Source organism: Gobio gobio (genome assembly GCF_949357685.1).
Source record: "Gobio gobio genome assembly, chromosome: 16".
Classification (NCBI taxonomy): Eukaryota; Metazoa; Chordata; class Actinopteri; order Cypriniformes; family Gobionidae; genus Gobio; species Gobio gobio.
Window position 1 is genome coordinate 9,255,689 of NC_137109.1, and position 16,622 is coordinate 9,272,310.

General features: G+C 38.8%; 1 protein-coding gene across 8 annotated transcripts in view; it reads left to right on the forward strand.

Annotated features, from left to right (window-relative positions):
* LOC307139683 (mitogen-activated protein kinase kinase kinase kinase 4) overlaps positions 1-16,622 on the forward strand; it is an 89,176-nt gene that overhangs the window by 35,183 nt on the left and 37,371 nt on the right. For 2 of the 8 annotated variants that reach the window (XM_079838734.1, XM_079838739.1), the window contains exons 13-23: positions 556-669; positions 1,807-1,872; positions 2,605-2,721; positions 2,843-2,989; positions 6,010-6,129; positions 6,567-6,628; positions 6,773-6,849; positions 6,939-7,030; positions 9,725-9,810; positions 13,073-13,163; positions 13,408-13,551. In XM_079838734.1, coding sequence (XP_079694860.1) covers positions 556-669; positions 1,807-1,872; positions 2,605-2,721; positions 2,843-2,989; positions 6,010-6,129; positions 6,567-6,628; positions 6,773-6,849; positions 6,939-7,030; positions 9,725-9,810; positions 13,073-13,163; positions 13,408-13,551 — 1,116 coding nt within the window. The remainder of the gene's footprint in view (positions 1-555; positions 670-1,806; positions 1,873-2,604; positions 2,722-2,842; positions 2,990-6,009; positions 6,130-6,566; positions 6,629-6,772; positions 6,850-6,938; positions 7,031-9,724; positions 9,811-13,072; positions 13,164-13,407; positions 13,552-16,622) is intronic. The other 6 variants (XM_079838737.1, XM_079838740.1, XM_079838738.1 and 3 more) reach the window with 4 other exon arrangements.

Below are 16,622 nucleotides of genomic sequence, written 5' to 3' on the forward strand. Positions count from 1 at the left end.
AGAATTCATCTGTTTGTTTTTTTATTGTGTAATGAGTGCATTTCAGAGAAAATGTTTGATGTTTCACGATGCAGGTGGAGAGTGACGCACTTTGTTTGACTCTACAACATCTGCCTTTGTTACAAGTTTAGTGTTTGTTTGCTTTGGATTTTCAGTGTCCTTTCAAACGTTTGTAAGTGCTGTTTATGTCCAGTCAGTTTACTAGAAGTTCCCTGTCTTTTAACGTTTGGACACGTTTGAGTGAATGTTAAAAACTGAAAGCCTGAAAGTTTGTGCATGAAATTTATTTTCTAGACAAATCAAAATTGTGAAATAGTTTTCATTTAAAAAATCAGATGAGTTGAAACGGAAGTGAAGGAAAAGCTGGATTCAGGGTTCTCCAAGTGTCCAGCAGACATAGAAACTCCTTAAATGCCATTTAAACAGCATCCCAGGATGCACCTCATTACATTTGAAAGCTGGAATCTAGACAAAAGAAGAAGCTGAAATTGGTAAAAAAAATTGTAAAAATGAAGAACAAGTCAGTTCATAGCCGATGTGTTTGTGTTTGTAAAGCAGCAGGAAAGGCTGTTACACGAGACCGGACTCCAGTGGCCAGAGCTTCAGGAGATGCTATGGCAAGAAGACACTGACGTAACCGAGAAAAGCAAAAGAAATCACAAGAAACAGGTTAGAGTTTATACATTTCATTTTCCTTTTCATTCCAATGTTTTGTCAAACAGTCACTTCAATGAATAGATTCTAATGGACTGTAGTTTTTTAATACATGTTTATGTATCTATTCATCACTGCGTATGCCTTCATTGAATTGCCAGAAAATGTAAATACACAACATAACATTTCTGAAAAAAAAAATATATATAATAATAATAATAATATATATATATATATATATATATATATATATATATATGTATGTATGTATGTATGTATATATGTATGTATGTTGTAAATTGTTGTTTTTATGAATTAAATTAATTAGACACACTTTTGGATTATTTTAGTTTGATTAAATATTTTGATTTAATTAAACCATTCAAATGTAATCCAGAAAATTTAAAGCAGAAAACGCAGAAGAAAATAAATAAATAAACCAATAAAATTTCATAGGGCCCTAAACATGTAATTTTTGTTTTAATAAATAAATTAAACTTTTAATAAAACTTTTAATAAATTGATGTTAAATTGTAAGTTTCATGATTTCAATTAACTAGACATGCTTTTTGATTACTAAAATGTAATTGTAAAACTGTAAAAAAAAATTAAATTGAAAAAAAAAAATGAATCTAGAAAAAAATTCACAGGGCCCTAATAAATACCTTATTTTTTTGTAATATAGGTAGTGTTTTGTTTTTTAAATCGCGGATTAGACATTATTGGTCTGTGAGTTCATACAGAAATGTTTTATCTTGTGGGTTTTGGATTTTATCTCTTCTCACATTCAACTTCAAGGTAAGGTATGTGAAGTTTATTTAAAGGCTATAGCTCATTTCCCACACGCCAGTCAGTCAGTTTCACTTCCTGTTTATAATAAATGTTGTTTATAACGAATGGCACTATAATTTGTTTATTTTATGCGTACATTTGTTCTGAATACCATTCAATTTAAGGGATTCTTGTGGAATGAGGGGAACTAAAATACATGATTATAGTGTTTAGAATATTTGTAAATGTTTTTTTTACCTGCATTTTACATTTATTTCTGAATGTAATAATAAAATGTGCCAATGTTGTGAATGTTAACCTCACAACTTCATCGCTGGTGTAATGTGCTGCTTTTTGTCTTTTATTCTGATTGGATTTCAGCCCAAAGACAGTGAACATCACAGGACTGATGTTGAATCAGCATCTCTAAGTGTTTTTGCTGAGCAGGTAATGCCTTCTTTAACACTGGATAACAAGCATTATCAGACAGCAGTTAAACTGTTCAGTGTCACTGAAGACGTTAAATGCTTATTGAATTGACTGATTATGTATGCTTGAAATTGTACTCCGATATAGACTTTCTGCCAAAACGCTATTTTTTTTGCAAATCAGATAGTCTTGAGTTAAATGTCGTAACTCACCAGGTGGGCTGCGTTTCCCAAAAAGCATTGGTGTCAATGTTTCTACGATCTACATACAATTGTCTCTACGATAAATTTAGCCAGATTTGAAATTTTTCAGCACTGGTTAATGGCAGCAAATATATTTGTATAGTGAGCACTAAGCTGTAAGTTTGACTGTTGTTCCAGGCAAGAAATTTTACTCACATAATACATTTCAACTGAAATCTTGTTTCATGTCCAAGTCGAAGTCAAGTCAAATTGTATTTCTATAGCACATTTAAAAGTGCTGTACAGTAAGACAATGTGCATATAAAAAGAAAGCATAAAAAGAAACAAGGCAGATACAAAATGTAAACACATTAGACCTGATACAATCCAAATTCAAATCTACCAATGGTCCATTTAGTATGCGTGATATTTCTTGTCAATGAGCAGCTGCACTTCTTTTTGTGGTGCTGATCCCCCCGTCAGGGTTTGTTTTGTGAAAATGACATGCTGACCAGCTGTGCATTATCCCTGTCTTAGTGATGTGTGTTAATATGTGTCTGTTTGTCAGGCTCAGGGCAGAAAACCCCACCGCACGCTTCCCCGGGATCAGTCACAGCTGCTGTTGCTGCAGCACGACCTCGGACTCCAGCAGAAGAGCACCAGAGCCACCTCTCCACACGATGGGGTAAAAACACACTGTCCACTTTTATGGTGTATCATCTGTTCATGTCTACATTGGTTTATATAACAATGCATGATTGTCCTGTTTGGATGGCTTCTTGATATTGTGAAACTCTGGCATTCAGCTGGCAGGTAAACTGGAATCCCTGGACGCCCATCTTGTCAATCTGAATAATATAGCTGTCAGGATTCCTCACGTTCAGTCACGTCTGGGATCAGGAAGCAACTCCAGTCCTTGTACTCCAGCGCTCCAGAGAGCCGCCAAACAGCCGGTACGTCATCACAAACATGACAACTGTCCTTGATTCTGCTCTTAAAGAATCATATTGTCCGTTATCTTTTGCAATAAAAGACCTTAATGTTCTACGACAACAGGATGCAGAATATAATGAATCCTCAACAGTAAAATGTGGTGAAGTCTGTCAAAGCTCATTACAAATGAGAGGCTGCTAAAGTGTATTCCTGATCCATTTTAGCAATTTGAGTTTGAGTGGCACATTTTATCACAGTTTGTTTTATGAATCTGATACCAGTGTAATGCAGACATGAAGGATAGGTCTGTAAAAAACTAGCTAATTTGTGATCACAGCAAAGTTACTCATTTTGCAAGTTAGATGATCGAGACTAGGGGTTGCACCGACTCGACTTTAATGTTCTGCCATGACGCTTTAAGCTTGACATCGACTAGTCAGTGATCATGGCCTATAGAGGATGCAACATTATGATAAATCTTTGAAGTCCACTTTTATGCTCAGTTTCCAACAGTTAAAATGACAAATAAATGCATACTCCGAGAGCGCTCCACAGTATATGTTTGATTATACCATCTGGATGCTCAAAATTGATCGTGAGAATACACGTTTTAACCAGCTTTTAAGTTAGTCGTTGCTCTAAACTAAAGCGCTGCTGCATTGTAACGCACACAAATACAGACAGTTACTCGCACGTCATGCTAGAAACATTCAGGAACACATATGTATTGTCAACACTGTACTGTGATTTATCAATAAAAAAGGAAAGTTCTTGCATATGTTTCTTAGTAACTAAAACCTACAGCTTCACTATTAGTAGAGAAACGCTGCCATTAATTCACACAAAATCACTCTCTAACAGATGCATTCATATACATGTAATCTTTACTGTGCTACTTTATCTGTATCTGATTTAGAACCAGCAGAAATCTGAGAGAAATATAATGACCCAAAATATAATGACTAATAAAAAGAAGCTGTTATGTAGGCGCCTTGTGGGCAGCGCTGTGTCATATGCCATAGCCAGGGCTTGACAGGGCTTTTTTGCTCACCACTGTGGCTAGTGGTTTTCCAAAGTTTCACTTTCACTGGCCACAAAAACTGCCGTATAGATCTCATAATACAGCAGGTATATTAGTCTGCTGTCACTTTAAGACCTGATGCACGGATCCATTATACTGTTACACATGCATGTTTATGTTCACTGACGTGAATACCAGCATTTTGTTGTTATTATTATGTGTGTATTTGACTGTTTAAGAAGCTGCGAAAAAAAAGGTGCGCATTAGCCAAAAGGTAGCTTATGCGCACACATTTTTGGGTGTGAGCACAAAATCTGCTAGCCTGGATGCCAGCCGAATTTAGCCCCGCCCACAACATTTGAGGTCGGGAAGTTCGGTCTGGACTTGATCCGTTGTGAGGCAACTATGCTCGAACCAGAGCTGTTCAGACCAATCAAATTGTCAGGGCGGGCTTTATACAATGATGGATAGATGATCAACAGTAACGTAAGCTTCCTGTCATGAGATGGTATGCAGAAGAGAGAGCGAGGACTCAAATGCAGGAGGAAGTTATTTATTGTAAATAATAAATAAACATAACCACAAAACAAAACCCACGATGGGGGAAAATCAAACTTGAAATAACATACCGACTGGAACAGAACATAAAGCACAACGGGGAAACAGGCGATACACGACAACGATCCGACACAAGACTGCAAACAAGAAGACTAAAAAGGGTAACAAATCAAGAGAGGAACAGGTGGGTCCAATCAAACAATAATCACGAGGGGTGGGGTCCAGACAGAAGACAAGAGCACATGGCCCAGAAATTAACCAAAACACCACATGTGCTAAACAAGACAAGACATGTACATGTGACACATCCACGTCACCAAAGAGCGCTTGGGTTGAATTTGTTTACTAAACGGTAAAGTTGTTCGTATATGCGTTCACCTTTACTATTTCTCTCAGAAATGATGGCGTTGGTAAGTACTCCGTGTGTCCTTAAACTATTTTTACAAAACCGGAAAAGATAGTTTACACTCATCTTCTTCTTCTACTTCTTCCAGCGTGCGTGCAGTTGAGTTCTGTTGACAACTATGCATCGCTCAACATGCGTCACTTACTCCATTGCTCTGATTGGTTGTAGGTCTATCCAATTGAGTGCAGAGGCATTTTCTTTCCTGGTTCGGCTGAAACACGCCCCATAATCACAGCCCAATGAAGTAGTATTAGACTCATATTCTGACTAGAATCGAAGTATGTCGACGTCAGGCTAAAAATCTGAGGGAATTAGTCAAATTATACACAATCCCGCACCGAAATTCAAGCCCTGTAACATCAACAATCTTCATCCGGAGCAAATGAAACGAGTGAGTGAGGGGAGGCGGGTTTGTGTGTAATTCGCTGTCGGAGAGATGAGAGAGAGAGAGAGAGAGCGCAGTTGAAGTCGTTCAACCCCTATTGGAGAGTTTATATGGGAGTCCATGTCAAGTCAAGATTCCAGAAACAAGTTAACTATCCATGGCAAAGGCAGTTTTCTCTTGAATTCATAATGTTTCTGCAGATGGCATGCTTTATATAGAAAAGATGCCTTTCATCACTTGTCGCTTTATTGCATTGTGTCTAGTTAGGACACAGTGTTCACAGTCACAGCAGCAAAACATGACAGAAGAACTGGCAACGTCTGAGAGAGGGCGAAAATGGATCAGGAATAACTGTTATAGTTGTTCTGCTTTTAGTGAAAAAACCTTGACTAACACTATAGGTGGACATCAGGGAGAAAATATAATGATAAAAATATACAATATAATTTTTTTTCTTTATTTGTTTTCAAGTTGTAGCATGGAACATGATTTGTACATGCATACATACAAAACATGTATGAACATAATTTACAAAGCTTTATGACGCAACAAAAATATAAATAAATAATTGTGCAGTGTAATGACAGGGATGTAGAATCCAGCAGTGCATACTGAAAAACACATGGTCAGTGAAAGGAGTAAAAGACTCTGAATTTTGTGTTGATTTCAGAACATGAACGTGTGCTCCAGTCGAGAGATTCATCACAGCAGCTCTATGTCTGATGTCAACGCTCCTCTCTCGCCAACACAAGATGAAGTCTTCTTCAACCCTGATGATCAGCCCCCAAAGGTTTGTCTCCAGACGGCATTTCGTTTGCCAGCATGGGTTGTCTCAGATACATCTCCACAGCTAAAATTTGAACCTAACCCTATATCATAGTTTACTTTTCATTCTTGTATTCATTCAAATGTATTCCAGTAAAAGTTTTGCTGTGTCAGGAACCTTTGCATAGGTGGCAGCTGCTAAAATTGTGGTCAAATCGGCTTCCTCTTTCAAAGGGAGGTGCCTTCCTTCCTTTAATGTGACATAGATTCAAAGCAGAAATAGGGTTGGCACAAAAAAAGTTAAAATACCACAGAAAAGGACCAAAATGTAGGTCAATGGGGGAGGATAAAACATAATTAGCTTTAGTCATTCAAATGCCTAAAATGTAAAATAAAACCACAACAAAAAAAACTGGCACAAGAAGGAAGCAATCTGTTTATTTTTGCACATTTTGTCTCAAGATTCCAGAACGAACAACGTCAAAATTCAAAGATGTCACGGGCCACCACAGATATGGATCCAGGTAAGTTGTTTCTATGCACGTGTTGTTTGAAACATTAAACATTTTCAAACCCACATTGATTAGGCTCAAATGTAGTCCTCTGAAGCCCCTCATCATCCTCAGACGAGAAACTGAGGCTGTTTTTGTTTCTTGACTTTCCCTCAGTGGAGATCGTCAGTCTTCTCTGGACAACAGTGTTAAAATGTCCTTCTCTAACAGCTCAACGAGCAGTTCACAGTCAGGTGTGTTTTTCTCTCTGTAACTTATTGAAACCGGTATCAGAATAAGGATGAGGTCAGATATTCAAGCGTATGTCTTTGCTGTCATGTAGACATTCTTATGCTTGCAGGTTACTGTATGCTGGACAGTCCAGTTCATCAAAACAGAAACTCTCAAAGTCCAGGAACATCGCTACCAAACCAGGTGTGGATCTGTATTTCATATTTGATAATGTTGCAGAGCTTACACGCAACTAATTGTACTTCTGCTTTTTACACAGAGATTCTTTAGTTCTCCAACCAAATATAGAATATTATAAGGCTCGTTCACACCAAGATCTATAACTATAACTACTCTTAGTTTTGTCGTCTGCCGCTTTACATGCTCAAGCTCTTTAAAGGTGCTGTATGCAATTTTTTGACTGTACTAAAGCCTAAAAATACCATGTTTGCAGATATTTAGGAAACATGCTAAGTTCACATTAGCCGGGTCCTACCAGACTCTCGTACATTTCATTTGTACAGAGAGTCTGGCCACTCTCCATTGACAAGAGTTTACTTCCTTGAAGGCGGGAACTCTGTTGAAGTTTAAAACTATTGGATCTGCCCAGAGCCAGTCTGCTCCTGGCATAACCAATCGCTAACGTTTGGTCGTGATGTATGTCATCTCAAACTAGCGCACGACATCAACGTCATCGTTCTCAGCCACTCCCTCTGTTCGCTGATTGGACCGGTTAAAATTTGACCGGAGAAAACCAGAGAATATACCGCAATCCCAGACTGAGTACTGAAGGAAAATGAAAATTGAGCGGAAGTACGTAGGAGGGCGGAGCCAGGCTAAGTTCACATACTTCCATCCATCCATCCATCATCTTCTGCTTATCCGGGGCCGGGTCGCGGGGGCAACAGTCTAGGCAGAGACGCCCAGACTTCCCTCTCCCTAGTCACTTCCTCCAGCTCTTCCCGGGGGGACCCCGAGAAGTTCCCAGGCCAGCCGGGAGACATAGTCCCTCCAGCGTGTCCTAGGTCTTCCCCGGGGCCTCCTCCCGGTGGGACGTGCCTGGAACACCTCCCTGGGAAGGCGTCCAGGAGGCATCCGAAAAAGATGCCCGAGCCACCTCAGCTGGCTCCTCTCGATGTGGAGGAGCAACGACTCTACTCTGAGCTCCTCCCGAGTGACCGAGCTTCTCACCCTATCTCTTAAGGGAGTGCCCAGCCACCCTGCGGAGAAAGCTCATTTCGGCCGCCTGTATCCGGGATCTTGTCCTTTCGGTCATGACCCACAGTTTACATACTTGTTTCTCTGAAAAACAATGATACAGACAGTTATTCTACTTTGAAATCTGCATTCCGTGTCAGAATATCTGTTTTTGTTTTGGTATGTGAGATCCCACCCACTACCAATTTAGCAAATAGTATTTCGACACCCCAGGTTTCCATTTGGTGGAAAACACAGCAATGTAAGCCAGCAAGCAAACTAGTTCAGAGATCGCAGATTCTACCCGACTTAAAAAGCCTCTAAAAATCACTATGAACGGGAGCATATTAAAAATATCAACTCCTCAATCTACAGTTTGTAAATCTCCTCGCCTTCCATTTTCAATTATGCCCGCTCCTGTAGCGTGTCCTCAATCTGGCAACCCGCGTGAGCATTGAGTCTGAGGAAGAGGGGGCGGGGGAACAACGCTCTCCAATATTTTGAATTTGAACTGCAGTACCCATTTCAACCACTAGCTATCAATATTACATACTGCACCTTTAAAGCAGGATGGATTCTGATCGCTTTCCTGTAGCTCAAACAGTAGAGCGTGGCGCTAGCAACGCCAAGGTCATGGCTTCGATTCCCTGGGAAAGCAAAAACTGACAAAATGTAAAATGTGTACCTTGAATGCAATGTCAGTCACTTTGGATAAAAGCGTCTGCCAAATGCATTCATGTAAATGTAAATGATCGGCTGTAAATGTTTTTTATCATTCTTCTGCTGTATAAAAATTGTTCTGATAGTGATTCCAGCTATATTGTTTCTCTGTGCTATTATAGTTATGTTTGTGGTGTGGACTAGTGCGGATCGGGCCGCATTTTTCTGTCCGAGCCCGGCCCGCGTCCGACAGAGTAGTAACCGAACCCAACCCGAGCCCGACAGGCTATACGATATTTATGTCCGAGCCCGACCCGAACCCGAATCTATTTTCTCATACTAATGACACGTGTACGTTTGTTTGTGTGGAAAGCCCGCTTTTATTAAGCAACTGTAGGAAGGCATTCTGAAATGATTACAGATAAGCGCATCAGCGCGCACACGGGGAAACAAATACACATGTTAACACAGGGCCCAATCAAATAACCAATTGAAATGAAATGAACAAAGGTCTACCAAAAATGGCCCAAGCTAACAGAACAAAACACAAATGCAGCTTATTGAAATGAAAATCCCTCTTACCATTTTTCTCGAAAACTATATGGCTACTAAACTGCAACATGGGATCTTTTTACTTAATCCATCCATCAAAGTTTAGGATAATCCAGGTTTTTATGCAGAAAAATTATTGCATCAACTGTGGATGGCTTCAAGGCTGTCCTCCTCTGCTCGATGGTCCTGCCAGCAGCGCTGAAGTTGCGCTGCCAGTCACATGTAGCCTAATATGCAATATGCACGCACATGTTGCGCGTTGTCACAGCTACATAAACAAATTTCCGCACACAGGAAGACGGATGTTAGGGTAATATTTTTAATTTATTTGATCGGGCTCGGGTCGGGTATACATCCTCTAGTGTGGACTCTGCTGGTCTTTTAAATTTAGAATCATTTATAGAACTATATCATAATAGCTATAGTCCTTGATGTGAACAGGCCTTAAGATTTGTGTTTTTTTAATATCAAACTGTTTTCGTCTTTAAGGGTTTGGGAATGAAGTCGCCCTTCAGCCCATTATTGAAGCTTGCGGAATATTCTTCCTCCAGTGATGAAGATGATGAGAAGACTAGGTAATCTCACCTTGACGGTTTGCTCTCCTCTGAAAGTTGACCGATTTAAAAACAAAAACTGGTCAAAGATGATGTGATTTTGTAGTTATACTTTATATAATATACCTCCTAAGTGCTAAGTGTATCAGCCATGGCAATGCCTTAAAGGGATAGTTCCCTTTACACCCTCAAGTTGTTCAAAACCTGTATGAGTTTCTTTCTTCTGCTGAACACAAAAGAAGATATTTTGAAAATGATGGTGTTCACAGTTTACGGAACCCATTGACTTGCATAGTATTTTTTTTCCTACTATGCTAGTCAATGGCAACCGTCAACTGTCTGGTTACCAAGACACTCAATTTTCAGTTTTGATGTAACTATCCCTTTAAAGAGACAGTTCCCCAAAAATTAAAATGTTGTTGTTCCAATCATGTATGACTTCTTACTTCTGTGGAACATGCAAGAACATTTGTTTTTGTCCATACAAAGTCAATGAGCTTCAATGTTGCTGGGTTACCAACCTTCTTCAAAATATTTTCTTTTGTGTTCAGCAGAAGAAATAAACTCATATAGTTTTGGAACAACAAGAGTAAATCATGACATAATTGCTTTTGGGTGTACTGTCCCTTTCAACAGTGATTGCAACCAATTTAAACTCCATACCAAAAGAATCCTGATATGATTTAAATGAATGTGAAAGGAGACATATGGTTGGTGCCGGATGGATAGGTCCCTGTGTCAGAGGTTGTGAACACGCTGGGCTCTGCATGTCACTGAATTAAGACAGTGAATACATCGCAATGAAGAGTTGAAGTGCCTGTGGCAGTCACATTTCTGCTATTCTGCCGATGTCCTACCAACGTCAAACCACATTAGCTTGTGCTGATCGTTTTCTGGATGAAAAACATCTAGTTCTTGAGCAGCCTGGCAAAGACATTGCAGCTTTGCTCCAGAGTAGGGCTGCATGATTTCTCCAAACAATCACATTGTGCTTATTCTGAAAGATATGATAAACATGGAGTCTAAAAAAAGAACAAAACATATCACATTGAAACAGCACTGATGTTTATTCAAGTGTGCTATTTGTATATGAGAGAGTATACTTTCAGTCTACTTTTTATGTACTTACCAGTTATACTTAAATTATACTCAAGTATATTTGACTTACACTGGCAGGTATGAGAAGTCTAAGTATATTTGACTAAGTATATTTAATTATTCTATGTATATTTGTCTTGTAGTTTACTCTTTTAACTCTTTCACCACCAGCGTTTTTAAGAAAAGGTTGCCAGCCAGCACCAGCGTTTTTGATCATTTTCACAAAAATGTAATGGCCCATAGAATATTTTGTAACATGAATATCTGAGCATGCAATATATCAAAAGAAAGAGCAGACCCTCTGCTTTTAAACAAAAACTGTTTTATTCTAGATTCATGCATTCCTTTTTTTTATCAACACTTGAATATGGGTAAGTTTCAGGAAAAAAAAGCAACATTTGGAGCAAAAAGCTGAGAAAATCACGTTTTTGTCCAATACTACATCCAGATCAGATTCAGATCAATGATCAAACACAGATGGAGTAGATCGAGCCCCTAAAGCTTCACAGTCCTATATCTCATCAACATTTCATTCAGTAACATTAGGCCGTTTTGATTTATATGATGTTTAATGTTGATGATCACATTATTTTACATACGCATTTGCTTGCATACGATCGCTTGTTTTTGCTTGCGTCTTCTTCGCCTGTGTTTTGATCAGGAGATGATGTACTCATTCAGAAGATGCATAATAGCGCCCCCTAGCGTATAACAGTGAAAATACGGAAACACTGAAAATTCTGTGTTTGGCGGGGAAGCGTTTTCTTTCAAATTATGGAAAGTTCTGTTTGGCGGGGAAAGAGTTAATAGAGTGGCTAATTAAAAACTTCTTCAAACATATTGGCTTCTTTGAAATAGTACACCAGCATTTTACATACTATTTTAAAACACTTTGTAAAAACGTGAAGATGATAATTCCATGAATAACTGCAATTGCAGGTTTCAAACAGAGATGGCGAAAAAGATGCAAAACTTACGTACTGCAGCTTTTAATATATTTTAATATATGAGTAGTAAACTATAAGAAAGATGAGTTCACTTAATGAAAGCTTACAATTGCACTTGCAGCATAAAAGCTATTAAACTAGTAGTTTACTGAGCGTATACTTTGGATACAAAGTGTATGTTCATATTGTAAAACTTTTATTACTAGTAAACTCAAAAGTATAATTAAGTTAATTTGCAGTATAGTTGCAATACAAATTGAAAAACTAGTTTGGTTTGGCTGTACAGCAGCTCTATAAGAAAATAGTGTCATTGCCCAGCTTAAGTAAGTTCAGTGTTGATTCATTTCCATTGTAAAAAATATTAGTTATTAATTTAGTTAATGTATCTATACAGCCGCTCTAGAGAAAACCGTGATGTCATCGTCCAGCTCAGTTCTCATACAATGGTGTCAATGCAGGCAGATCAATAATATTGTTGAATATTAAGTGTCCCCTAAAGTTATGCTTTTATAATCTAAAACGAGGGCCAATCTAGTCTTAAGATGTTTTGAAATAGTACACTCAGAAGTATACTACTAGTACACTGACATTAGTATACATACTAAATAAACTTTACTTATAAGGTAACTTCTTTTTTTGTAAGGGTAAAGCCTTTATTTTGATGATAAACTGAAGGAAGCCTTAAGGAGAATTTGTACCATGCCCCTCATTCCAAATCCAAACCTCATGCCATCACCTCCTCATATTATTAGATTTGTAGGTAGCACTTTATCTTAGTCATGCATGTACATACTATGGTACTTATTATAGTAATTGCAATAACTGGGTAATAACTAGGTACTAGCCCTGAAGCCCTTACCTTATATTACCCAGTACACTTAAAGTACATGCAACTGTAAAATAAATTAAAAACTGGTTGGAATTACACAATTAAATGTGTGGTCCTAATGTTGACTTATTCTGGTTGTTCTTGTGTTGTACATGGTCAAAGGAACCAATGTTGGTAATGCTTTATTTTAAGGTGACATAGTTACAAGTTACTACATGTACTTACTATAGTATTAACAGTAAATTATGCATAATTACAAGTAACTAACCCTAAACCAGAGCGTAACTCTATAGTAAGTAGATGTAGTTAATTAATATTACTTAGTACAATGCAACTACGTCACCTTAAAATAAAGAGTAACCCAGATGTTTTCTTTGGCGTCATTCAAATTGATCTGTCGTTTGTCCAGGTCTCCGTTGAGCAATGGAAGGCCCTTGTTATCCAGAGGACAGTTTAATGAAATCATTCTTCAGCCTCATCTCAATGTGAAACCACAACAGGTAAAGTCACCTTCAGGCTGTTGTTTTAGGGAACAGGCTGACATATGAGTATATATTGAAAAAACTTAACTCAATAGTTTAGTCTTAATTGACTCTTTGCCTTTGTGATGCTGCAGCTCATCTTTCACCAGTGGAGATTGACTGTATTTATAGTGATTATTCAATCCAGCAGTTTTTCGGAGATACTGTCAGCTTTTTCAAAGCGTGATTCCCCATAAAAAAACAGATGTTCATGTTTCTCCAGCAGAGTGCAGCAAAGCCAACACATAACGTCTACCAGAGGCCTTCTGGGTCCCAGTCCAACGACAGCTACCATCTGCCGGACCTCCTGCACAAGAGCCCCACACATGAGCGCACCTGCCACCAAGACACCACACAGAGCTTTGATGTAGGTCTTCATCCAGATGTCTTCTGGCTTTGTTCAGACCCCATGATAGCAGCAGTTCAACATCATTTCAGAGTTTTGGTTTTGATAGATTGGTTCTTAATGTGTGCCTAATACTGTGATCGTGGAAACACACAATACTCATGTTTCAGAGGTAAGCAGTTAGAGCTGTTTAGGGTGCTTTCACTCTTGTTCGATTGCCTGGACTGAACCCGAGTTCGATTGTTTCCCCCTGCCCGCGCTGGACTGTGTTTATATTATATTATTTGGGTCTAAACCGCGGTGCGTTTGCGTCATCAAAGCAGCAGCTGTTTACCCCGTTGCTTAGTAACGACAGCGAGCGTGAAGGCGGCAAAATGCATAGTGTTGCTCACTTCACTTTAATATTTTTTAGTTTTTTGTTTTTGAAATAATTTTTACTACTATAATATATATAAGTGATGTAACCGGTGTTATGCCTGAACCGGTAACACAGAATATCGCAGCAATCCTAATATTTCCTGTTATTATCAATCTAAATGAATCTACTGCGAAATATAGGAGCTTGTACTGGGACGTAAAAGACCTGTGTGTTTTGTATCACTAGTGCAGTGTCCGTTCTCGGAGCATATAAGCCCTGCCCGCGTGAGGCGCGCCGCTTTTCCAGATTCCTGCCTTTTATTAGAGAGAAGTGTGAAAATATGTTCAGCCCCCTCCCTCCGAATATTTTATGTTGATTACTACCGAAGCTTCGAAGCTCAAAAAATTATATTCGGAGCAGCCCTAATTGCGTCCCCGTCCTGCTGGATTGTGTTATTTGATGCGTCATCAAAGCAGCAGCTGTTTACCCCGGTTGCTGGTAACAACGACACAGGAGAAGGCGGCAAAATGCATAGCATTGCTTTTATATAATACTTTGATATTTTGTTTTTTTTGTCAAAGCGTCAGCACATAATGGCATTTGTGTCTATCGGCCACAAATGTGCTGCAAAATGTAATCTAAAGAACGTGGGAGTCCGTTTCTGCTGAAGCCGAGCAGAAATGAGATGCACATTCTTTCTGCTTGCAGTGCATCAGTCATGCTTGTCAGAAAAGTAAGAACACACACAAGCACAGTTTTATCGATTCATATGTCATCAATAGCGGTTCACTTCAGCAAATTAGTAAAATTGTGTTCACATCAGCAAACAGCGTTCACAGCATACAGACGAACAGATCTCTGACGTCAATCGAGCGCTGGTGTGCACCACAAGTGCCAGTGTGAAAGCACCCTAAGAGTTTGACACTTTGTCACTTGTACATTTTACACAGATGTGACACTGTTTTAAGCCATTCATTATTTCGAAATAAGCTAATAAAGAAGCTCTAATTTAAAACCTTTCACACACTAACAGAAATGTTTTAGAGTTAGCCTAGGGGTGGGTGATATGACCAAAATCTTTTCAATATCACAAAATTAACTAGCCTAAGTAAAATATCTCTCAAGCTCATTGAAGACAAGTAAACATTCAGTTATAAAATAAGAAAAAGAAACTAATTACAAGCAATAGAACAAAGACACTAAAGAAATAGTACTAAATACTAAGAACTAAATAAGAAATACTAGCCTACATAAATTGTATAAACAAATTAAATGTACAAAAAACACTGGGCATTTTGACACATGAGTGTGTGTATTTAACTGTTGAAGCCCAATTAGGCTGCAAAAAGAACCCAGTTCAGTACTCATGCGCTCTCTTCATGTGTGTGTGTGTGTTTCAGACAGCGCGCACCGCACATATCATCGAAAAGTTGATTTATTTCACTAATTCAGTTGGCCAAGATTTCTAAAAATCCTTTCTTTGTATTGGTCTTAAGTAATATTCTAATTTTCTGAGATACTGAATTTGGGATTTTCCTTAGTTGTCAGTTATAATCATCAAAAAAAAGAAATAAACATTTGAAATATATCAGCTTGTGTGTAATGAATGAATATAATATACAAGTTTCACTTATTGAATGGAATTAGAGAAATAAATAAACTTTTTGATGATTTTCTAATTATATGACCAGCACCTGTATACCAAAATGAGTTATTTTTCGCTGCTCATTGCATTTCAACGATTTAAAATGGGAACCGCAATGGCTTTCGTGGAGATGGTGGACTAGTCTAGTGGGGTAAACCACTGAATTGATATGCAGAAGGTTGCTGGTTTGATCCCAGCAGTCGCCACCAGTGTGTGTGTCCTTGAGCAAGGCACTTTACTCCTTGTTGCTCCAGGGGGGTTCTTTTTATAGACTAGCAAATTATAGTCTAGCGTCTGACAAATACATAAATGTAAACGATAGAGATGCTAGTCCAAAATCAATACCGGTTGACAAATTTCTACCAGTTAATTGTGTCTGCCAGTATATCGCCCACCTAGCCTGACGTCGTCATACTCAGATTCTAGTCAGAATATTATGAGTCTGATACTGCTCCATTGGGCTGTGATTTTGGGGCGAAAATGCCTCTGCACTCAATTGGATAGACCTACAACCAAACAGAGCAATGCATAGTTGTTAACAGAACTCAACTGCACACACGCTGGAAGAAGTAGAAGAAGATGATGAGTGTAAATGATCTTTGCCGGCGTTGTAAAAAGAATGTAAGGATGCACGGAGTATTTACCAACACCATCATCATTTCTGAGAGAAATAGCAAAGGTGAACGCATATACGAACACGTTCTCCATTTAGTAAACAAATTCAACCCAAGCGCTCTTTGGTGACGTGGATGATGGCGTTACTGTTGATCATCTGTCCATCATCGTATAAAGCCCGCCCTGACAATTTAATTTGTCCGAACAGCTCTGGTTCGAGCATAGTTGCTCCACAACGGATCAAGTACAGAGCGAACTTCCCGACCTCAAATGTTGTGGGCGGGGCTAAGTTCGGCTGGCATTCAGGCTATCGCCCACCTCTAAAGCCCAATTTTTGTGACCACATGGACGGTGCACGTACAACAGTGCATGTGACTTGAGTGCTTGAAAATAAAACGCGTCTTTCTGCGCTCACGGCCAAATATTTTGAAAGGCTTGCGCGCTCAACTGTGCGCAAGACGGAGCGGAACGCAG